Raw genomic sequence first — 26,280 nt, 5'->3', positions numbered from 1 at the left:
AGTCATATTAACAGTCAGCACAGTGTTGTTTTGATGCGGAGACGATTACAGGGTAAAACATATTTAGACATAACAAGAACCAAATCAGTACTTTATCGTGACCAATAACGGACTAATATAGCGCTAGATAGGACAGACCTTTGAGGAGCTTTGGAAATTTTAAAATGGCCAGAACAAGACATCAAAAAGTACCTGCGCTTGGGATCCATTCACCATCAAGTAATACAGCTTGCTCAGGATGCTTTGATGAAGCTGGTCCCATGAGATGCCCCTGTCCTCCCACATAAGAAATGGAGGTCCAAATCTGAGACGAGAGCGAGAGGTTAACCCAGAAATAACTCACTATTGTGAGTACAGAGTATTCAGTATTTCCACTGAATACTTCACATCGAGTTTTTAAAGTACAGAAGATTTGTAAAAAAAAAAGAATTATAATAAGTACAAGAGACACAGTAATGCTCACCGTACAGCCTGCTGCCCAGATCCTGCGGTGTTGCAGATCAGGAGCAGGACTTTAGAAGAGCCACCATGGTTCAGGTATTCAGAGGACACTGTGCTTAATGATGGTAACCTCTGACCATCAGGACCTTTGGCATGGTAGGGGGAGGACGGGAGGCTGTGGTGAAACCCTGAGTAGAGGAGGCAGAATATACTATAGTACAAATCCCTCATGAAACATATGACGTCAAGACGGCTGAGTTAAAAAAAAAACCCCAAACATGCTATTTTAGTTAAAGTATAAGAGCGTTTATTTACAATGGTGGTCAAACCTTCAACGAAAAACACCAGCTTCAAAGGCTTTAGTCAGTCGATAGATTTACTTTGGGAAATTACAGAGTTCCAAGATTCTAAATGATGATCATGATGCCTAAGTGGGACAGTGAATCCTCACAGGCCTTCATGTTCATCATCCAGCTCTGCCCCACAGAACGGCAGGGGAAAGTGTGAACACAGCAGACAGCCTGAAGTGAGAAAATGTGATTGCTAAGTGGGCAGTGTCATTCCCTGAGCAGATGTGGCAATGTATTTGGATCACATTCAATTACTTGTTGATAGGTTTGTCTCTGTACCGACTGCTCAGCGTAACCGATGATAAAAATGACGTTTCATTAAATGGTCTGAACACATGGGAACAGGCTTGTTTGCAACTGAAGATAAATACCACAGTGGTACACGGAAATTCCGAATATTGTGCAGCAACTCAACTTCAGTTGGAAGTTTGATGTTTGATTTCAAAGCTTCACTCTTTGTCCCCTCCCTTGGTAAATGTTTCGTGTGGTGGAGCAGATGGGTTAACTGGCAGCCAGTGCCCATGTTAATAGCAAGCAAATAAAAGAGGAACTCAATTGACTCAAACATTCAACCTGTTTTTTAGTCCCATGAAAGAGAAAACTATCTTTCAAATATCAGATAAAGAAACCATCTAAAAAAATAAGTTACGAACATCCAGTTTTCGACAGCCAACTCTTTGATGATTGATCAGACTGGCATCACTCACTGACATCATCAGCTCATAAAATATCAAACACTGCTGTGCCTTTTACTGCCAGCAACAGACAGAGATATGCAGATAACCTCTCATGGTAATGATGACTAAATATCTGAAGCCCAAGGCAAGCTTCACTCCTCCTCAGGCTACACTCTGTACTGCTCCTCTCATCAGCTCCTTCCTCCTTTTTCACTGTATTAGTCCAATACTTCCATCCTCCCTCCCTTTAAAGGCATAATTATTATTTCAAAACTGAAGAGCTCCCTCGCCTATTTTTGGAACTTGAACTCAGTTGACTTAATACAAGATTTTATTAAAACAGCTATAAAGAAGACGAACAAGAGCTGATTGAATCCATGCTTCAAACTGTAATGGTTTCAAAAATACTGAGTGCAATTAATACAAGAAAAATGCAATACCGAAAACAACCAAATGACTGTAAAATGACTTGTGTGATGACAGTGCTGCGTCCATCTGTACCATCTTTTCATTCACGTGCTGTTGCAACAAATAGACAATACAAAGACAAGAGTGGAAATCAATGGATAATACAGGAAAATAATTTTAAAAAAACGTTTACGTGGTAGATTAACAACATTACTAGATTATTTAAATATTGTTATCAATTAATCTCTTACAATTTCAAAGTGCCACCATTGAAAGGGGATCATGAGCAGGTAGGCTGCACCCATGTGTTCAAAACACAGCTTGACAATGGACCTTAAGACTTAACACACTGATAGAGTGCCCTAATAGAGATCTACATTTTATCCTATAAATAGAGCCATAAGCCAGATCAGTTCCATAAAAGATGTATTTCCAATCAAACTCCATGGGAATTCACTAGTGATATGAATGTTTAATGGCCTTTAAAGTGCACAGCTACAGTAAAACTCATATCAGGCAGCTGTTTAGATGCCCCATCTTTTTACTTTGAATTTATTCAGGTAAAATGAAATGGTAAAACGCTGTCTGAACAGCTTGTCTGGTTAATGTCACACACACACATCTTTCAGAGGGGGTGTGGCGGAGGAAATTAAACTCAATTTAAAGCTAGCTTAAGATCTGGCCCCTTGTAAAAGAACAATGTGCAATAAATGTCGCCATTTATCATGCTTATCTACTTTATTTCCCAGGCCACACTGAGGGTATAAATCCAGGTCTAAGTTTAATAAAACATGACATAAATCCAAAGCAGCGACTCAGCAGAGCACCTGCGAGTTACCCCAAGATAACTCCCATTTTTCATCATAATCATATCACCACTAATGGCGTTGAAATTGTTGGGCATCTGGTTGTGATTCATTATTACCATGGAAGGTGTCGTGTCAATTTTCCGCTCCTAGGAACTTGGTAATTCAGACGCGCCACTATTGTGCTGATGAGTGAGTACGTCGCAGTTTGAGTTGATGTAAATTCAGTTTTTGTTTTGACCTGAGCGAGGCAGAAAAACAATAATAAATGTATAAAAGGTAAATAAAAATAATATCTTTGTGGATATGAACTGCCTGTCATGTAAAAATATAGCAGTTAATACTAATAAGAGCGTGAGTACCCAGCAGTTTTAAATAAAAAGCCAACTTTCGTCTGAAAGTAAAGTTGAGAACGGGTTAAATAGCAGAGCAAAAAGCAAAATTAACAACGGAATCCTAAATTTTCTGCTTTTGACTGGAGTTATAGGAGGCTTAAACCAACCCTGGCTACACTGAGCTAAAGTAGGGGGACACCCTGATCTGATCATCACAGGCACACACAACCACCTCGCGACCAAAAGCAACTGAAAACTTCAGATTCCTCACTGAATCTCTGGATGTTTTCAAATGCAGTGAAAGCCACCTTTTCCACCATGTGGCCCAGTATGAGGTAACTACAGGAACACCATTGTTTCTCAGACATCACGATGCATCGGACTAAAAATGGGACTACTTCTTTACAGGTCACACGTATATCAAACACGACACTCACCTGAGTTTGTGGATGAGCCTCCACGACTATAAAGGGGAGGTGCCTGAAAGGCATATATGACGTCAGTATCCGAAACCGAAGTTAAATCGTCGTCGTCTGAAAAGGATCGCTGAAAACCTGTGGAGTACAACTCCGAAAGGATGACCTGCAGAGAGTCAAAGACAGAAATATCATGTTAACCATTTGACACCTAAATAAATTCTGGTTTGCACATAAAAGTTTGTTCCATCCGAAAGAAAATGTTACAATCTACCCTAATGCTTAAATTGAAATCGAGTAATCCGTCACAGAAATTGTTGACATATCAGTTAGTCAGTTAACCACTTCAACGTTTGGATATATTTTCTCAGAAGAGGGCGCTATTCACCTAGGGATCATTTAAGTTTAAAACACAACAATCTTGACCAACTGTTGCAAGGTTTAGATGACATGTGGAAAAAGTGCGGGCGTATGAGCCACATGCAGCCCTTTCAGTGAATTTCTTTTTGCCTGAATTTTGCCCTCATGAAGTCAGAGACAGTACAAATGACTGCAAAATAAAACGTTTTCTCTAATTCATTCCCATTTGAAATTCATATACAACAAATTAGTCTTTTTAGGCCTTTATTTTATTTTTTTTTTCCTTTATGAAATCGATTATTTTTTTAGTAATAGGTATTTTAACAGCATTATTGGTCCCTCAGAAAAAAAGAAGAAATATATTTTAGGAAAAAAATCATTTGAATAAAGGGCTTTTATAACGTATTTAGATGTTAGATCCATAGTCACCAAGTTATTCAACGCTATTGAGAAACTTTAAATAAAAATGCATGCAAAAATATGGTTGATAAAATAGTTTCAGTGCAAAATGCTACTTTATGTTGAACATTTAAGTCACATTTAAGATCAATCCTCTCTTTTGAATTAATGATATGTAATGTCTATCTTTAAATATCTGGTTTGTGAAATGTGTTGTGTGTATCTTCAAATTATGTGACAGGAAGGCTGTGGCAGAGGAGAATTAACAACAGCTATAAATGGTGCTTTAGTTTGACACATAAACAGAAGGGATGCCCTCAACCACAAACTTTGCATTTTGAACATTAATCAGATTCAAACAACACTGACTTCAAAGAGAGCAGTCATGAGGCTGCGTGACTCTGGACCGAGATGAAAGCAAACTAACAAGCTCTCTCCTCAGCCTTCATGATGGACTTGCTTTGGAGAAAAGAAAGACGGGGAGATTGACGACAAAACCCTGACCACTTCGGGCAGAGCAATTCAATTCCGCGCACAATCATCGGCAGTATTTCACAGCTGTACATTTTAAGAACCACTTCACAGTCAAGAATACTGAGCAGTGGTTTAAAACTGATCTTGTGAGGAGAGTGGGCTGGAACGGCCAGATAAAGGTGAGAAGTTTCTTCTTAAGTGGTTTTTCAATGGTTTTCCATTCATTTTACTTCGGTTACCTGTTCAGGAGAAATGCTGCCCTCTTCTGCCACCATTGCCCTCAGAGTTGACATGGGTCCAAAAAGAGGTATGGCCAGTCCAACACGAAGGTACCTCTGGCCCTTGGTACTGAACACCAGGGTCACACACAGTGGCCTGAATCACACATTCACATTGGTCACTTAGTTGCATCACTGCGGCGTATTCTTTCAAAAACTAAACACATGGTAATGACATACTAATACGAATACTTCTGTTGAGCATCAATCAGATGGGAAATTATCTACGAACAGCAGGAGGATTGTCACGGCTGACATTTCAAAGGACTTCTGCCAGATAGAAATCCACAGGGGTTTAACATCTAAAGAAGTGAATGACAACAAGCATGACGAACAAAGATGTTATCATGTCACATCAGCGGAACAGAAGCGTCATTGTCACAAGTGCATTCAGCATTGCACATTCATCAAACATACGGTTTTATTAGATAAATGCATACAATTAAAAAATGATAAATACTTAAATCCGTGACTAACAGAACTGTGCCGTTGAAATGCAATGAAGATCCAAATCAGGCAGATCTGAGCAGTCTCGGATGCAACACAACTGAACACATCCTAGCTTGTGGTTCATAGCCTCCCCTCCTCTCTTCTCTATATTTGAAAAACACCCCGCCAGCTTGGCTTGTGCCTCTCAGGGGCTCTGACTTATCAGGCATTCTGTGGGAATACTGCTGCAGCAGGACAATCCCTGAGAAACGTGTGTGCAGCTTGTGACAAGTCAAACTAAGGCCAGCATCAAGAAGAAAAAGTAATTGCATTTGTCCCTGTATGTCTACAGACATGATGACGTTTGTTAACTCAGACAGGTCAGAGGAAGATCGATCATCGGGAGTGTTTAAATAAGCCGGAGGTTAACAGGTAAACTTTTGTTATCATTGTCTCAGACAGGAAGAAGCTGTTTTCACCCAAACCTGTTGCCATACTGTATATATATTACAACACGGGAGGATTCAGTGAACTATTTGAATGAGGATATGAATGATAACATTTAAAACATGATCAGTATATATATATATATTTGCAGCACAGTGGTTAATATTTTCATAATGTCATTAGGTCTGTCAGTATATTAAAATTTTAATCTCAATTAATCGCATAAAAGGTGAGTTAACTCACCTTAGTAGCAAATTAAACGCACACTCTGTATATCAATGTAACTCAAAGGAAGATTTCTCCTCATGCAAACATTTGTTTCCCACAACAACCCAAAATAACTAATACTGTCAAGAACATTCTTTATAATAACCTTAGAGGCTCTGAGAAGGTTCAAAAACATGCTAAAAGCATAACATTGTAAGCATCAATGGACACTCTTGTGGTGATTACATTTTCCTAAGATACAATACATCACACAGATACATGTGTAATTGGCCATTAAACACGTGATAAGTTGTGCGATTAACTGAGAATAAAAATCCTAATAATTGACTTGGAATTGGAAAAAGTTGTTTTGGTCACCAGGATAGCAAAAGTGATCGTGTAATATATGGGATTTTCAACTTGATTATTTTCTATCCCCACACACACAATATATGAATAGATGGTTTTGTCGCTACAGTGCATTTCTGAGTTATATCTCACCTGGTTTGTCGCAGAGGAATCGGCAGAGAGATGCATAAAAATGGGTCAAACGTGTTGCTCTGTTTAAGGCAATGAGGGCATGTGAGAGAAGACCTAGAGAGCGATAAGAATGTGACAAAATAAATCATTTAAACCATTAGAAATGACCACAAATGAACTTCAATTCAAGCTGTCATGTTAAATAATACAGATAAAAAATGACTCTAAATAAATTTCATTTCATATGGGGCCACATTCTCTCCTGTGACTATCTAGAGTCTTAAACAAAACTTACATTTAGTTACTTAAATGTTTAAAAAAGGGGGAAAGTTTAACTATGCCCTGACATTACACATTTGAAATATGTTATCTGATTATATACCATTTCATTTTCTATACTCACAATAAAAAAAACATAACTAATGGAAGACCATATTTAAGTGGCAACTGTCTTCTCAGGGTAAAACATGTAAATATGATTTTAAAAGGCACTTTATTAAAAGGTATTTTAATTTATTTATCTTGAGGGAAATAAAAATATTTAAAACTAATTTTTCTTTTGCTCCATTCTACTGAGGACCACACAAATAGAGGCAATGGACCACATTTGCCGGTCTGCACTTTGCTCACCTCTGTTCTACAACATGGTTTTGATTTCATATTTTTTCCAACAAATTCCATTTCATTAGATGACCATATCTTGACTTTATTCAGGAAGAAAATTGACAGTAAAACCAAAATATTTGGGGTCAAATTTCAGAACTTTTCAATTAAAAAAAAAGAAATAAATAATAATGAAGAGGAAATAACTGAGGAAAATGAGAGTCAGGACGGAGTTAAAGGGAAACACAATAAAACAGTAGACTGCCAGAGAAACAAGCTTCAAAGGGTCATGTCCAGATATTCCGAGATGACACGGGAGAAGAACAAGCAGATAGACACAGCCTTGAACAGAAAAGCGGCAGAAGGCGACACTTCAAAGTTGCGTGAGCAGCTTAGGAAAAACATGGAGAGCTACTGGATGTGAAGTTTTACTTTTGATTCTAAATAACACGAAAGCAACGTGAGGCAGACTGAAGACATACAGGTTAACAGCAGACACGGCAACGCTGGTTTACACAGTGTATTTATACATTTGGAATCTGGGAATTGCACAATAGTACATAGTCCATAACTGAGTGGTTTTCATGTACAATATTTTCCTTTGTGCTTGTTTCACTGCTCTGTAAGCTTGAAATGACAACACTGTGATGACGATAATTGCTATCCAAACAATCACACATTCGTCAACCCTTGAGGCATCAACTAAATCCAGGAAGTCTCAATGACAAGTACTGAATGGAGGATGAGAAAAGATTGAGATTGAGATCAGATTGTACAAAAGGGAATCCCCACAGCCTGAGGGGTCATCGTGAAACCGAGACACATAAATGATTAAACTCGCATCTACTTTGACTTTATGTTTTCAGAACTTCCGCTGCAGTTGAAGGGTTTAAAAAGATTTGTTTAAGTTCACAGAAAATCATATACTGTAGTTTCATGATGAGAGCTTTGACTGCATTATGATTCTGACTGAGATCCTTTTTGTCTGTTGAGACCCCTCATTCCACGTGAGCATATTACACTGCATCTCTCAGTAACTCAACATTCTTAGACAAATGTTGGCTTTAAAATGCTGTAACTGAGGACGGGGTATCACTGACTGCTAAAATACATATCTGATGATTCCATGTGTGGATGGAGGAATGTTAGACCAGGGTCACTGCCATAAAAATAAATAATAATAATTAATAGCAGAGCCAAAAAGCAAAGCTCTCTATTGACCACTCTTCATCCCAACGGTCATGAGCTGTGAGTCATGATCGATAAAACGGGATTCCGGATACAAGTGGCTGAAATGAGTTTTCTCCGACAGATGGCAGGCATCTCTCTTAGAGCTAGGGTGTGGAGTTCTGTCACTCAGGAGGGACTCGGAGTAGAGCCGCTGGTTCTCCACGTAGAGAGGAGTCAGTTGAGGTGGTTCGGGCATCTCATAAGGATGCCCTCTGGACACCTCCCTTTGGAGGTGTTTGAGGCATTGCCAGCTGGCAGGAGACCGAGGGGTCGACCCCGGATCAGGAGGTGGAATTATACCATGCCTTATATCATTAAATTCATAAGCCTGGCAGCGTCTCAGGATCCCCCAGTAGGAGCGGGTGGATGTGGATAAGCAGATGAGGATGGATGGAGATTGTTGCTCTACAGCTTGGCTGTGATGGATAGCTAAACCCTTGAAACTAGAATCCACAGAATTAATACAAGAATAAATGTTCATTGTAAAAAAAAAAAAACGTCACAATGTGCAACACTGATTTACCTTAAGTTTAAAAGGGACGAGAAATGGACTAGAATAGGCACAATATAGTGGATCATATATTGTTTTCTTTCTTCCCCACTGATAACGAAAGCTTTTCTGTACACATTGGTGCCTCCATTTAATAAGCTGCTGAAGAGTAAAGGTTATGTGTGTGGTGGACAGGCAGCAGACAGAAAACAATAGACAGCAGAAGACAGTGAGCAGTGTTACAAGAAAGTCTGGCACAGGAAAGGTTTTCCGTCACATATTCCAGGTGTCATGAAAAGGACGTATCTTGTGGCACTTCAATATTTTTGTCATCTTCACAATCATAATGAATATATTTGGGTTATTGGCAAAAACACTCAAACATATGTTTTTTTCCCTAACTCAAACTGGAGTCAGTCATTAAGCCATTTTTGGCAGCATGGCAACACTGAATTCAGAATAGCATATAAAACATAGTAAAGATGAACTTGATATCGCTGCTGGTACTGAAGATAAAAAACAAAGAATATATTCTCAACTTCTGAATTATATAATGACTCACATCTATATATCTATCAATCTATCCTCATGCTATCTTTAACTTCGATGTAAGCAGATCTCCCAAAAACATTTTTATTACGTATGTTGTAATTTTATGCACGATACATACAGAAGTAAGTGCTAGTTCAGCCAAACATGTAGATGAGAAAGGTCACCTGTCTGGTCAAACCAGCTACTAATGTACAGGTGACTTTCAGTCATTGAAAACAAATATTGTTGTTCAACAAAGCAAGATGCAAAGATTATCAAGATGAACCTAAATCGTAAGAACTTTGACAGAAACTTGACATAAAACTGGTTGTCTCTGACAGAAAAATGCTAAGGATTTGTATCTTTCATTCAAATTTGAGTTTGATCCACTGACTTCTCAACTGATCAGAATATATTACCTTCAGTTCCACTCTATGAATGTAACTCCACACTATTTATTAATGCGTTTGTAAACTCTAAAGTTGTATTTTTTAAAAACACTTAAAAGTTTGACTCTCCCCTCAGCATTGCTTGTAACAAGGACTATATCCTGGTTATACAATACTAACATTCATTTTCTGCGTTGACACCTCACCTGTACTGAGCCTGGAAGTGCTCTTGGACAAAACTATGGCGGCTCTTGGGCTGATGAGCGCTGGCTGATCTGGGACTGGAGTCAGTGTCCACTGGATTAGACCCCTGTAGACAGGAAAGAAAGAAATTCACACCTGCACAAGAGAGAACTGAATAATACTGCACCTTCAGTGTATGTATAAATATTACGATAGATTCATGAATGAAACAGATTCTTCACTTCAAGTAATTTTACACTGATGTATCTCTTCACATGAACCTAGAGATGATGCAAGTTGTTTTTTCTTTTCAATCTGTTTATCATATAATGAGCCTTGAATTGAGAGACATCTAGTGGCGTATAAGAGCACTGCCAGGAATAACCCTGGTGGAGGATTTCCCGTGTTTGTATGTCAATAATAACAGAATATTGAGCTCCATATAATGCTGCGTTTCTCTGTTAGAAGCACTGACAACGTCATAGTTGAAGTTTGAGCGGTCTGACCCTGATGATCAAAGGAAGCTCAGTCTTTCTGGTAAATAGCATAAACACTCAAAAGTAAAACCTTGACATGTGGACCCATGCAAATTGGTAAAAAAATTCAATGTCAATAATTCATAATCCTCAGGCAAATTATTCAGTCCAAGCCCACTGCCTTAAATAACCTTCTGTTCTTCCACAGTCAAACATTCTATTTTTATATCATATATTTGATGTTAAGCAAACTACTTCTCTCTAACACATATCTTAAAATATGATACAAAGCATCAAAAGAAGTCCAAAGCACGAATGTTAATCATACAAATGAGTTTTAAAAGCAGCAGTCCAGCATGACTGCCATGATATCTTTTTGTTACGTTCAGTAGGGGACACAGTATTTCATGGAAAAGCTATTTCAAACAGCTTTCTTTTTGGGCATGTATGTTTCAATGATGAAATTGAGTATTCATGTCAGAAGCAGCTGTGAGGTGAAAGCATGTTCTGGACCAGACACATCGCAGCAGGTTGAAAGACAGTCCACTTGTTGCTAGGAGTTCTATCGGTCCGGTTGGCATGCAGATCATTCGAGTGCATGCAGATCTAAATCGCTGACGTTCTCACACGGACACAGACCAAAAACACAACAAATCAACAACTGGATAGTGATGCGTCCTTGTGTCGAAACCTTGATAAATTCGACCTCGAGTAATTTGGCAGGTGAGTTTGTGAAGCCTGCACCCAAGCATGCTCTGATGACATAGCTGTTGACAGTTGAAGCCATGCAACCGGTTGAGGAACTGGATCGCGCATTTTAATTTCCAGATTAAAGAGGCAACGAAACACAACGGCGATCCCCTGTATCCACCGCTGTCACACAGTAGAACAAAAGTTTTAGTTAGTTCAGCATCATCGTCCCCACAGAGAGAGTGTTTTTTCAGAGAGAAGAGTGACGTTGTTGCTTCAAGGCAGGAGTGCCGAGACACACAACTTATGAGGTGTAAGCAGCACTTATATTCACTATATTATTGACATATCTCAAAATCATAAGAATTATTTTGTGTTCAAATATAAGTAGAATGTTGCCACAATTATTACAGGCTTTTGTCTGTGTTCTTTACAAAAAAAATGCTGCACTTTAGAGGAAAAGAAATTCTGAATAAAAAAATAAAGTGTGCCTTGTTGTACTGAAAATGCACAGGACTAAGGTTTTTGTGTAGCGTTACACCCCAAGATACCTGAGGACAGGTACCTTGAACTGTGTAAGCATGGCAAAAACCTGAAGAAAGGCCTAAGCCACTTCAGGTGTAAACACTTCATGGTTAATGCTGTGAACGACCGAGTTGGATAAAGGCAGAAGAGAGATATGTTTGTTGAGAAACACAGCCAGGATAGTTTCTCAGTGGGGCTGCCACTGAGGTGTCATGGATGAGTGGACGGAACAATGAGGGAATGAGGGGGGGATCACAAACTCCACTTTTCACTTGTCAGCCTTGAAACCTAACTACCGGTACTGACAGTGTACTGTAGCTACTTGAGGATGAACACAAGGGCCATCATCTAATAATATAGCTTAACATTGGAACCTGATAATACAGTTTCATCTCTGATTCAGGATTCTAAATATTCCAGAGGACATTGTCCTACATTCTTCTCTCAATGGAAAGTCCAATAACTCGCCCTTCAAACATGTGAAAACCCATAAATCACAGTGAATTGTTTAGCACTGAGCACAAGAGTAAGTCGCCTGCTGCGGGTGTGAATTAGAAAGAGTCATTGAGGGGGTTATGGCTGCCACTACCACTCATGTTATTAAAGAAAGCTTGTCCCCAGATAATGGCCCCCACCCGCCGATTCAGTCAGGTCATTACAAGCGCTCGTGCGCGGAATCCAAATGAATACAGCCTCACTCCATATTGTTTAGCGGCTAATTCTGACTGCGAGGATTAAGTGGGAGCACAGGTGAATAAAAGAAACGGTGGCGCGAAGAAAGACGGCCAAACCTCAAAAAGAACAGAACAACAGGAATAAAACCAGTGAGTTGACACCACTTTTAGGAACGCAGCAAAGTTGATACAAATAAGGAGGTCATTTGTTTTGCAGTACAAAATATGGCAGATAATGCCAAGTCTGTGCAATGTAAATTGACAACTATGGCATGACGTTTCATAAACATATTTGTTCGATAGGAATATTAATTACAAAATCCTATTCGAAAAACTGGAAAGTGTCAGTCAGTCACTATTCACGCTCGTTTTATTTAAACTCTACACAGCATTCAATCCATTTTTGTGACATGATAAGCTAAAATAAGTGAGGAAGAAAAAGAATAATACAGTTAATTTATTGTTAACATTGCTAGCCAAATGTGCCTAAAGGTTCTGGTTTTGGAAGCGTCAACCAGAGATGCGACGTCTACCTAGTCTATTGGTTTATAGGGTTTTATATGGCTTTTAAAGCTAGACATGAAGCGGTCAAGTGAAACGTGATTACGCCTTCTCCGTCAGTGACCAGCCTCTGTGAATCACTTGCTACACAGAGGAAAGGTTGACATATTCGCCATAAACGGTTGAAGGAGGACAGCAAGACAGAGAAGAGTGGACATTGTCAGGAGGGGATGAATGATGAAAGAAACGCTGTTTGAGCACGAAACCAGCTGACTCACACCAATTCTTTGGGCTCCGGATGACTGCTGCTAATTCGGCCCATTCAGAGCAGGCTTACGGGGACAAGGCTGGCTGGGAGATAATAGCAGGACTAACCAGCAGTTTTTTAACCCCCAGCTGTCCAGTCTGAACAGTCCAACCCATTTCCATATAATCTCAGGTAGTTTTGCAGATTTTTGTTAGCCTGCTCCTTTGCAAGTTACATTGGAGCTTTTTTTTTTTTTATCACTGCCAAAGCTCACGATCAACTCATCCATTCTCCTCTACACCCCTGACTTAAGTGGAAAAACAAGCAGAAAGTGGACACGCTAACTTTATAAAACACAACTGAATCACTAAACTAGATCAACTTTGGTGTGAATATGGTGACAAAATATTTATTTCCCAACATTTAGAAGGGCTTCTCCATCATCTATGTATGTTATAAGAATGCCGTAAAGCTATCTCCACCTACTGCCTGAGTGCACTCACTGCACATTTTAAACAAAAGTTATGCTACATATAGAATGCAGGGCAATAATCTTGTGTTTATAAAAAATCACAGTTAGTGTTGAAACAAGCAGCTTGGTGGAAGTCGGTGCTGTCCTAGCACCATTGTAGTTTTCTTACTAGTTACTCCAGATGAGTAGATTTTTCACAATACAGTGGTACCTCGGTTTTCAAACGTCCCGGACTTCGAGTAAATCGGAGTTCGAACAAAAATTTCGCGATTTTTTTGCTACTGATTTCGAACGAAAACCCTGAACACGAACAACCCCGAAAAAAGCCGGAAAACATAACGTGCGCGGACCGATCAGCTGACCCACGACATGCTTTGTTATTGTGTATAACGCAGCCTCTGTATGCAGACGTGTCCCGTTAGCTACATTTACTGGCTGTTTTTTCTTCATATTGAGGTGTAAAACCTTTCCTGTCTCCACACTGGACCGTGGTAGAGTGTCACAGGGGAGGTGCTCGCTCTCCACACCTCCGAGGCTGGAGCGCTCACTCCAGGGTTTGATGTCCTGTTGTGGGCTGGAGCTGGGACAGGGATGAGGCGAGTCTGGGACAGAGCGTGACTTGGTTTATGACTTTGTCACAGCCAAACTGCACAGAAGCGCACATTCAGAGCTGGACACGCACCGGGCACCTCTTCACTTCTGGAGAGACGTCACTCACTCGGCAACACCTCCCACATGCAGCGGCCACACACATAGAGGAACAGCGCACCTGCAGCAGACACTCTACATTCACTCCTACAAAAGACTATTTTAAGGCTTGGAACGCATTATTTCTTTTACCATTCATTGTAATGGGAAAAATCGAATCCGATTTCGAACAAATCGCTTCTCAAACGGCCGTCTGGAACGGATTGTGTTGTCCCTACCTCATTTCCAGCTCATCATATATGTGTGTCTGTGCTGAAATTTTATACAACACAACATTTCTAGCTGTATCCAGGAAATACCAGAATGCTTTCTGGCCTTATTTACGATAATGTGTCACCAAACTCATTACTGCAATATAGACAATTGATATTTTTACCATTTCTCGTGAATATACTGTGCACAACACACTACAATGTTGTAACTTCTGGTGCAATAAAAATTTAAGTTCACCCACAGTTAACTTTATTAATGAATAAACCAGAAGCCTGCTGAAGCTCATTATTTTTAGGAATATTCTTTTAGTGCATAACTTTACTATGTAGCACACGCTGTTAAAAACACAACGTTGTTACCACTGAGAATCCTGTACTTCAAAATAGTTTTCAAAGTGTCACTTCAAATTACACAAGACACATGCGGGCTCACGCACGCACACGACATGTAGGAGGTTTTGCTTTAATGCGCTTAGCAAACTTGAACTAAAAAAACAGAGCAAATGAGGTGTGTAGTCTGGCACCTCACCAAGCGCTTCCGCAATTTAAGCCGTTTCTGTTTTCAAACTCTTCTCTAACACCATATCCAACTTCACATCTGCCACACCGGCTGGCACAGCACGAAAAAAAAAAAAAAAAGACACCCACACAGAGATGTTGCTGTGCTAAAAAAATGAAATCAATTATGAAAAATGTTTCAGAAACTCAGCATAAACTCAGGTTCCACATAGCAACAAAGGAGCAGAAGCCTGTGTGTGACACAGGGAAACTCTTCAGCATGGGTGTGGTGGCGGTGACAGAACAATGAACCTGACGGACAGGCTTTATTCACATGCTGAGAAAAAAAAATACACATTTCTGCACTCGCTGGACCAGTTCCTCCAAACACTGATTACACAGCTTGAGCATGAGCTGTAGAATTTTTCTCTGTCTGGAATGCAATCTTGAATTCTAAACGCTCAAGCAACACAATGTCAAAACAAAGGTACGATTATATTTCATCATATTTATTACTACAACACCTTCAGGAAGATGTCAAATTCTTAGTTGTGGACGAGTCATTTATAACTGCCAGCTGACCTGACGTGAAAGGAAGGATGCAGTTGCATCACTCTGTGCAACAATGTATTCTCTTTAGAGGACATATTTAATATTTCACAAACTCCTGCTGAGTTGGCATTTCAGTCACATTGCTTCCCTTGGGGGAAAAGGGGGGGGATTCACACCTGGATGCATGGTGGCAGACGTTCTGCTAGTATGTGACAGCGCCTGTTTCTACTGTAAACATGACCTTTTGCTACCATCTTTAATATACATTGTTATGATCGGGGGGCATACAAATACATACCAAATGGCAAAGCATAAAAGCACAATTAATGTTATGAAATTTTATGTTACAGTATTTACATTACATGAAAACCATTTGTCTTAGTGTATTTAAATGACTGAATTAAGAAAACTTATCACGCTAAATAAGATTACAGTTGCACTGTTTTTATTATAGAAAAAGCCAGGCAATAATTCAGATTCAAAACCTCATGACCTCATTAGGTAATTCATTTGTTTGTGGATCTATTTCTTCCCGACAACAAATCGATTGGTGCGCCAGTCCTAATCCAATAATCACATCTCTCCCTCGCAGAATGCAATACACACCTGTTGGCGAAGCTCCATTAATAGCAGGATTATAGTACTCTGAAGTAAAATTATGCATATGAATTTGAACACAACTAATCAAATATTAAATGAGTCATGATGTCATCGCTCTCTTTCCCACGTGTGTACCGCTTAGCACCGGCCGCTAGAGGAGACAGGGCAAAGGCTCCGACACCTTCACGACCCCAAACATCCAGAATATGGGAACACCATGGACATATCAAAGGTCAAAGTGAGATGCAACATTCTTTCGCACCACATTTTGAGCCATTTAAACAAAATAAAGGCATAATTCATTCATTTTTTATGACTATTTGCACCACAATCAGACAAGTTGGGGTCGACTAGTTCATAAACACATCACATCAGAACAAAGAGGAGACACAATTCTGTGTCACATTTACAATTCTGATTTAAAAAGATTGACATAACATGAAGTATTTCAGTGGTGAAACATTTTTACAAAAGGAGGTTACACAACAGCAGAACAGAGAAAATGTTTAAAGGGTTCTAAACTAATGAGACTTATGCCTCACACATACATCAAATGTACTTTATTTCAATTCAACTGCCTTAAAAAAAAAAAAAGATATCTCAAACAATGACGTTTCATTTGATCATGTCGTGAAAGACAGTGAAACACAGCTAGATTTGCCAATTTATAGAAGCAAATGATGCTCAAGCCTTGCTTGTCTGTAACTGGCTAACATAACAAATAGTTCATATAATAAAAGAGTTGATATAATAGCTCATGTCCGTTGCTGCTGCATTGCCGTTGTGAGTGCTGGAACATTTTTCAACACCATTCAGTCGAGCATCGCAGCACAAAAGAGGAAAGTTGCCAAGTTGAGGACAAACTAAGAGCAACTACTGTATGACAGACCTGGCTCTGTTGGAGTGCAGGAGAGAGGTTGTAAAGGCTATCAGCTGGAGAGTGAGAGGGAAAGGAACTACTAAGTCATTTATTCCCCACTTGCTGATCGAGACATTACGTCAGAAAAGAAGCTTTAGAAAAGGCTCTTGAACAGGCTAAGTGAATTATGGATGAAGCCTGTGCAAGGACACAGAAGGCAGAAATGTATGACCTGAAATATTCCACAAAGCATTGGTTTTAAAGTTCCACCCACATAGCTGATCTTATCAGGGGAGAAGAGTCGCACAATGGGATTCGTGACCCAGACCACACAGTCAGTGCTGCGTCTCAATGATAACCCAAAACTATGTGTAGTTATCTGTGACTGCAATAGTTTAATAGATTGTTTACAACCAAACAAGGACAGAATATTTCATTTTAAAGAAAATGACGTCTTTGATAACCACGCCCTTTTAAATCATTTTATGGAACTAACAAACTTCATTTTTGCCTCCACCGCAGTGGTTATGCGCCAGTCAGCTGTCAGTTGTTGTATTCTGTAAATAAAACAAATCAACTGAATTTCAGATGCATGTTTAAGGAGGGACCAAGTCCGCAGTCACGTGCCTGAAAGTCTGGTCAAACTCAGTCAAATTTATTGAATGACGTTTCAGAATGTTAACGCACCTCCCGTCTAAATGAGTTCATCTAAATGTGACTATCGTGATGACAGCATTGTGTAAGCGGTGTTATCCTTGGCCCTCTCTATGCTGAGCGAACCCTAATATTTATCGGCTTCATGAGTGCAGAAAATAAATAGGTAGCCTGTCATTTATTTTTCGCGCAAACCAAGAACAGCATGAAAGGTTAATAATATAATAATGAGGCATTAATACTGGATGCATTGATGAAACATTAAGCATTTGTTGACTTCCTCACCACAACATTCTGATGGCAAAGAGATATTTAATTACTCATGAAAGTAAATATTTATAGAACATTTTGTCTTCAAAGCGACTGGGAAACGTGGTTATGTGACAGCTTCACTAATGACATAAAAAGGAGAAGACAAGAAGAACTAGTTCAAATGTGTTGGCTAACTAAAACAGGAAAAATGACCTGAGATCAGTCGCGTCACTTGGACACACTTGTGTACACCAATAACAAAGCAAATATGGCACATGGGGTTTGACTTGAGCGTCTCACAGGCATGAGAAGAATAAAATAATGGAACAAGGTGCAGAGGGTGGTCATAATTAGGCATTCATCACACACACACACACAGTCCCCCACTCTTTATCTCCGACTGAAGTTGCAGGGGAGGGCTGCGATACTTCAGAAACACACTTGAGGGATTTCTTTTGGTGGTGTGACAATGTCAGAAACCTTTTCAACATAAAACACAGAGGCAGAAGTCCTATCTTGCAGCAGGTCATGACTTAAATCACTCCAGCCTTCTTTAAGCTGCTGAAGAATGCTGTTTGTGTGGTGCCACTGCGCCACGAGGGAAACCTAGCAAGTTTATCAAGATCTTGCTAGAAGGAGGATTTAGGTGAGCGATCTGCTTTTGTTCACAGTCTTGGCTGCATGTACGGTACTTCAGTACAGCCACTACACTTCTCTGATAAACTCACACAGATTACATTTTTTTCCACAGTCATTTAAGTATTATGTGACTACAGTCAAATACACAGTAATTGGAACAATTACTCCTGTATGAGACGAGAGATATCAATGTGTTTGAGAGAGAATTATCTTAAACGTGAAGTGTGTGCTGCAGTGTTTACAGATCCGTGTGTACCATAATCCAATTCTTTCGCCGCAGGTATTGGTAAAGGTCATAAGTCAGACTAGTGAAATAGTCTCACCAGAGACAAGGCTAAGACTTTCACGGGGCAGGAGCCTGTCCAGGCAAGGATCAAGGAGGGGGGAGATCCAGACAAAAAGCAAACTGAACTCAGAACACATTTTCGCGATCATACAGCCAAACAAACTTACAGGTCACCACCTTACTCAGTCCCTTCTGAGTTAGCTCACAGGTTTTAAAAAGAAGCTAAGTAAGTCAGGGGTGAGTTTGTAGACTCTCTCACCAACCACAAGGCCACAAGAAGGAAACAGTGGGGAAGCCAATCACCACATCACTAGTTTAAGGCTCCAAACTAAAAAAAAGTGAGCACTATTCATCCCTGGCCACCTTTTATTTGGCATTGTTTACCATCTGAAACAACATAGTTTCTACACAGATTATGTTTTCAAAAAAATGGTAGGAAGACTTTCCACCAAGATTTTTTGGTTTTGTTTTGGAGCAGCCACCTCACGCCCCTGAATTGGTGACAGCAAAAACAATAGCATTTCATCATGAGAAGTAAATCTGCTGCCAATCCAAGTCGTCCTCACGCGGTCCGTCTCTTGATATGTCCGACAGGAATGTGCAACTTGAGTTCCGCCAGCAACAGACTTCAGTCATTACGTGGTTTCTTTCGGGATTTTTCCATGAATAACACAGCAAAAACCATCATGTTCATGTTCACCTCTATGATGTGTTATTCGCTTTTTCCGATCACGTGACATTCCGTCTTTTAAAAGCGATAATTTTTCTGTCATTTAAGCCGTGGCTGTGCACCATGCAGGTTAATATGTGGCAGCAACACTGGTGGGATTTTGTTTATGTCAAGACAATGCCTCTCAAAACAGCATGCATTTCACCCTTGAACAGGACCACATACTACAAGTTGCTTTCTATAACATTGCAGCTGCAAGTGAATATGTATAATGTATTTTTCTCAACTCAATCTCAGTTTGATAAATTGATAAGTAAGCTGCAAAAACATCAGTGACAACACCATATCACTCTCAGAGGCTAATGTTTGTTTTTGGTACATCACCGTCTATGCATCTTTTTTCTTTGAAACCATGCAATAATCCTTCATCGCGCTGAAAACTTGCCAGAAGTTCTGCACTTGACACATGGCAATTGTTTCAGAAGCTAAATTGGCTAAGACACACAGCAATGTGGATGCTCTTGCGGTAAATGATGGCATGTTCCACGCTCCTGACAGGAATATTGATTTTAGGAAGTGGAGGGATGCAGCCCCGCCCTGTTACACCAAAAACTACACCCTGCAGGGTTCTGAAAATAAACTGACTGAAGCGTGAAGGTCTTTCCTGATTTTCTTTGATAAGACAAGACTCTTGTTTGTTGCTTCATTTTTGGCAACTACTGCTTTTGACCCATCTCCAAATCCAAAATGGTTTTAAAAGAAAAACATGGAGCTCTCTGGACATGTGAGTGGTTGCTAGGCAACAAGTGGGAAGGAGACAGAGGTGACGCAGCGTTTTGGTTTTTGGTTGATGTCATGTGATGAAGAAAAGCACCGTTTTTACACCAGAACGAACAGCTTTGCTGTTTTGTGGAGAAACAAAGCAGGGGCACTGCAGCTGACTGTGATATCAAGGAGGGAAGCAGGGAAACCAGGCAAGCAAACCTGCTTGGTGTAGACTTTGTGCAGCTTTGAAACACAAAAAAATCACAAGTAAACATGAGAAGGGTTCTTGGGCACAAAGGCAGAAATCGTCATGGAGTGAAGAAAAAAAGACATGGTCCCAGCAGCCCTCAAACATTCCGATTCTGAATGCGGCTCTTTGGATGACACAGGACGACAATGGTGAGATCAAGTACATAACCATCAACTGCAGAGGCCCAAAAGTCATTTCACTATGGAAGACTATACTTTCTTAACAGCCCTGATGAGATGAGAGATGACAATTCGACAAGGGATATTCCACAGCAATCTATGGAGTCTGTGCAGGGAAGAGATTCTCAGAAAACTAGCGCCCTAAATACTTGAAGAACCTTTGAATTTGCCACATAAAATAACACACGAAAATAATAATGTTTACACTCTGGTTCAAACTACAGGCCTGTACTACACTCAGAGGAATACATTTGTGGATGAATAGAAATTGGCCCACGAGAAAACCAATCCAATTGATTTTTAAAATGTTATTTAGCAATATAATAATTTGTGTGGAGTGCAAAGTAAAGCAGGCTTGTTTTAACACAACTACCCAGTGCCGAAAAGACCAATTGGGTCAGAGGCTAAAAGGAACCCATGTTGCAACATCAGAGGGAGACAAGCATGATGGAAGCCATATGATAAATTATTTGTTCATAATTTAGTTTATTTAAAGCTAATTCACCTATAAAATCATAGCAGAGTATTGGCAGTCACACCAAAAGATACTTACCCCAACCACTAGCACATGCTCTCACACCGCTGGGGAACATTGCAGGTACTAAAGTTGTCAAAAATATCAATGAGGGCTGCTACGACTAGTCGATATAGTTGACTATAATCCACATTTAAGTGAGTAACAGATGGGTTCATCAACCACCCCGACTCAAAACGTCAAAAGTACGAGGCCAGTTGACAAAGAACACATCAAAAGACACTTACCTTCCACACCACATTTTACAAAAGAATCAAATATAAAGTTTCAAAACAACAATCCATTTTCTTTGTTTTTAATGAATCTGAATATTTCATAAAGTACAATCACTATCAATACGACGACTAGCCAACTAATTGTTAAGGTTATTGGTACAAAAAGTACTCAAATACTGTATTCAGACACTATGATGCCCCTTGCAGCAGTGAATTCTGACAGGTTAGTATAGCTTCTGTTCATCATTTGCCTTACTGTATAACACTGTTTACTGGTGCAATGGCCAACGCGCCACTGGAGTGTGCGCCAGCGGCCTTTTGCTTGCTGACATTTTCTATAGAAGACCCAAAATGAAGCAAAGAGAACCTGCTACTAAACCTACAGTATGGAGCCAACTCTACCAGTGTCAAACAAATGATCCCAAGTGTCCTCAGCTGTGACACAATACATGAGTGAGAATCAAGTACCAAAATATTTGGGTTACTTATTAAGTACTTTGCAATAAATGACTGTTTTTAATATGTTTAAATAACTAATTATTTACCTGTTGTTCTGTTTTTCATGTTAATAAAATATAAAACATTTTTATTCAGCTTCAAGTATGAATTCTTATCCAAAATACCATGATCACACACGACTACCTCTGACCTTGACCTTTTCCGGGACAAGCCGCAAGTTTCAAGATGAAAGAAATACCCAATAGTTGCACCAGTCATGCATTAGATGTGGTGGTTTTCAAAGAGCACTCTCTTTAAATCAAATATGTATTTGAGTCAGTTTATGAACAAGACGGTATCCATAAGGTTATTTATAAGGTCAAGTGTATGGGAAGCCCAAAAGGAAGTGTATCGATTCGAAAATAAATTAAGGCACCGACACGACTATTAAACTTACAAAGTCAGTGTAGTGACTCAGAGCAGTGTGATAAGGTCAGGGCAAGAAAGCATTTGATCACTCACCTTAACTTTGGCTTTGGTGTTGCTGCTACTGGTGTTGTTGGCATCTTCATGAACTCTGTCCAACAACCAAAGGAGAAACTCCAGGGCATCATGTTGCGAGTTCCCCCGGAACTGTGACGCATGCTTGGCCACCGTACTCTGGAGCGGCAGAACATGAATATTAGCTCATCGTTCCATCACTGCATCAAGCGCTTACTGAAGCAAGGATTTTTACAGATCAAAATAAAGGCAAGTTAAAATTAATAACTTGGAGCACTCAAGAGATGAATTATTTAAAAGAATATGCCATGTCGCTTTCAATCACCAGTCAGATTCAGGGTGACTCTGAATATGATTAAATAAAGTAGATAGAAAAAGTTAGGGCCTAAATTATTGAGGCATTAATAAGACTTATAACTGAATGTTTATTTCGATTAATTATTAAACGGCTTTTATTAACATGTAACAATAAAGGAGGGGCAGAGTTAGCACCAGGGTTTTTCAATTTCATTTTCGCATCGCTCACTCTGACAATAACTTTTCCTTTGTTGTGTAGCTACTACCACCACTGGATATTAGCAGAGTGGAAGAGCGCCTTTTAAGTGAAGAGAAGAAAGGTTGAAATTGATAGACTGTTTTGCTGAGAGTGATAAATGAACCTCTGGGTCTTTTGGGGGAAAACAGTCAACCCATGCCAAGGATGTCAAAGTCACAAGCTGGATTCATTTGTGAGAAGATTAACTGACGAACAGACCGGAACAAAGCGCGGCCCGAGGGCCACGTGCTGCATTTATCCAGGCCTCCTGAGTTCAGAGCAAAAAGGTTTTTCAGAGAGTTCCTGCTAAACTTTAAACAGTCCATATGTGTTTTTAGTTTCAATTTTGTGTCCATATGGCTAAAAACAATTTGAAGTTACTTTGATATTATGACTTTCCCAAGGGCCACACGGTGACTCCCAGGTCGGACCAGTGGCCTGTCTGCAGGAGTTTGCATGATCTCCCCATGTGCGAGTGGGTTTTCTCCGGTTTTGTGTGTATATGTGTGTATATATATATATATATCTTTTAACAGTATTGACCTTTTAGGACTTTTTTAAAGTGTGGAAATCTAAAAAAAAAGGTTTTACTTCACCTTGATACCTGGATAAAATGTATTTTCTATGAGTAACAGTTTTTTTTTTCACTGGTACAACTTGTGTTTATTAAAATATATAATTTACTTGTTCTTTAATCTGACATCACACTGACCGACATGACCAAGCGGTGAACATTCCATTAAGCCCGTGATAATCTTGATTCTGTCCCAATCGAAGCGGTCATGGTGTTTTTTATTGGAAAATCCTTAGAAAAACATCATGATAACAAATATTATTTTGACTGTTTATTTCAACTTTTTTTTCTCTTCACACTTCACTTGTTGTAAGGGAAAGAAACATTATAAAAATATGTATTTTCCTTCAGTCAGTCAAGCCAAACAACTCCCCAGGAGACTGCATCTGAAAGGGTTATTGTGGTAACTGCTACTGAGTTCATCTCTGATAACGACTATTTGACTCAGATGTTTGTTTTCGTATAAAGTTATTTTTGTACAAATATATGTTTACAGTTATGACCTGGCGTGTGGGGAGGGGAGCAGGCTTGGGGCGGGGCTTTGGACGCCCCTGTCCTAGCAGACAGCCTGCCTGAAGGGCCGGACTATATGAGCGCAAGTAAATGTCAAAAATCCCCACCTTTGTTTCCTTGTTCGGCTTGGTTCTTGGCTATGTTCAGTTCCGTGTCATGTCACCAGTGAAGACAACTAATGATTTAGCAGGAGGACCTTCGTGTCATCACCCCTGATGCAATGCATTTTTGTCAAATAAATTCCGCCCCTGCGATTTACATTTTATCTTCTTCATGATGCATTCTTTGACTCACGTGACTTGTAAAACACAGCACTGAACAGCCAATAAAGAAACGACAGAGAAACAATGAATCAAATGGGAACGTTTTGACATTTACTGAATTGGTGACAATAAAAGTGCTAGTTCTTTATCGTGATGAGTAAATCTCTCTCCAATCAGCAGCGGTCCGTCTCTTCGTACGCCCGGCCAGAATGTGCGACTTGAGTTCCGCGAGCACCAGACTTCAGTCATTATGATGTTTCTTTTAGGATTTTTCCGCTAAAAACACACAGAATACTGTCACGTTCAAGTCCACCTCCACGATGTGTTATCAGTTTGTTTCGACATTTCCACTTTGTTTCAATACCTTTGCTCATGTGAGAGTTCACCTGAAAAAGATGTCATGGCAGTGCGCCACAGCCATTAACATGTAGCGGAAATCCTGCAGAGAATATTTTACATTTTATATATTTAGGTTTTTAATACTTTTGTTTTGTTAATACATTGTCACATATATTAAAACAAATATTAATTATTATAGGCTTTCCAATTACTCTACTTCTATTATTTCATTGTTGTACAATAATTCTTAGTTTCTGATTCCTTTTTCTAATTTGCAGAATCAGTATATGATCCCTCACAACTAGTGCTGTGTATTGGGAGGAGTCTGGTGACAAGACATGCACCCTAATGTTGGAGAGACGAAACAATAGATTCTGACACTCTAACTCCATAATGTCAATATAAGTCAACGAAAGTCATTATTTAATGTGACCAAACACGTCATATAGAGAACTAGATGCATGGCAAAGTTGTCTCAGTAGCATCCACTCATTCCAGGGAAGAGAGGATGTATTAAATAATGATACAGGGTACAAGAGATATCGCCAACAACATGACCATATTGCCAGTGCATGACTTGGCATCACTGAATTGTGCCAACCCCATTACACATCAATGTGTAACAGAGTGGCATAAGACACAGCCAACAGTAAAAACCATTCTAAGAATCATTGTGAGCTTTGTTTGCTTAGTCGCTGTTGCTTTGTTGATTCACAGACCATTTAGCTAAGTGGAGTTTCCGTCCCTGCATAAACCCGACAGTATAATTGAAGAGGGTCAGAAGGGCTTGGAAGTTTGACTACAATGTTTAACTTAGGACGTCTCTGCAAACAAGCGATGAGTTGTAGCTGACCTCTGATCAGCTGAGGACAGATCTGGGTCGCAGGTTACGTAAACATCTTTCAGGTTCTTTTATTGGGAAGGAAAGCTTAAGGTACAACCTGGGCGTAGCAGGGAGTTGTACGTTCGCTCCCTCATTCATTCTCAACTGTCTGTCGGCCAGGGATTCCAGCATGAATGAATCAGTTTCAGCTCAAAAATTATCACAGTAGTAACATAAATCTCCTCCAGACAGATGCCGACAATTAAGTCTGTGATATGTGTAGAACCATTTTTGGAAATCCTTTAGTGAGGTGGCAGTGAGTCAACACTGAGCAAGGCAACATGGATTTCCCAAATGTAAATTTGAGACAGAAATACAGAGGGATGAGACATGGTGAAAATAATCAGCTTTGAATCCTGCATTGTTGCTGGATAATAGCGCTACAATGGAATAACAGCTGGAGTTCAAAAACTCCGTATTTAGTTCCACAATTAAGAGCAAAAAGCAAACATTCATCTGTTTTCTGCTCACACTTTAATGCTAGTTGTGTTAAAGATTATTAGCGACCAAATTGGAATTCTGAGCACATTGTTTTTTACTTTTTTATAGTATTTATTCACATACAAAGAACACAGAGGAATCTATCACCTGTCTGCTAAAATAAATTGAAAGAATTATATTTGATAAAACCATCTGCTTTATCTAAAAACACAAGAATCTCACTAAAAGGAGCATCTGCCTGACAACTTTAAGATCCAGCCAGTGTGACGCACCTGCCCGCGACTTCAAGTGCTGCCAGAGAATAAGGGAGCAGAGACAGATGGGTGAAAACAAACCATCAGTCTCGTCGGGCATCCCTGACACACATTTCCAGGACAAAGAGGACTACTTTAGACTTCCGC

General features: G+C 39.6%; 1 protein-coding gene across 1 annotated transcript in view; it reads right to left on the bottom strand.

Moving 5' to 3' along the window:
• The window catches only part of LOC128753752 (ubiquitin carboxyl-terminal hydrolase 43-like), a 45,548-nt gene that overhangs the window by 16,136 nt on the left and 3,132 nt on the right, over nt 1-26,280 (bottom strand). Inside the window, exons 2-8 of the mRNA XM_053855807.1 lie at nt 22,353-22,490; nt 9,957-10,060; nt 6,529-6,621; nt 4,906-5,041; nt 3,455-3,599; nt 464-629; nt 193-304 (exon numbers count right to left, since the gene is read on the bottom strand). Coding sequence (XP_053711782.1) covers nt 193-304; nt 464-629; nt 3,455-3,599; nt 4,906-5,041; nt 6,529-6,621; nt 9,957-10,060; nt 22,353-22,490 — 894 coding nt within the window. The remainder of the gene's footprint in view (nt 1-192; nt 305-463; nt 630-3,454; nt 3,600-4,905; nt 5,042-6,528; nt 6,622-9,956; nt 10,061-22,352; nt 22,491-26,280) is intronic.

The sequence above is a fragment of the Synchiropus splendidus genome, chromosome 2 (genome assembly GCF_027744825.2).
Source record: "Synchiropus splendidus isolate RoL2022-P1 chromosome 2, RoL_Sspl_1.0, whole genome shotgun sequence".
Taxonomy (NCBI): Eukaryota; Metazoa; Chordata; class Actinopteri; order Syngnathiformes; family Callionymidae; genus Synchiropus; species Synchiropus splendidus.
This window is presented reverse-complemented; position numbering and strand designations above follow the sequence as displayed.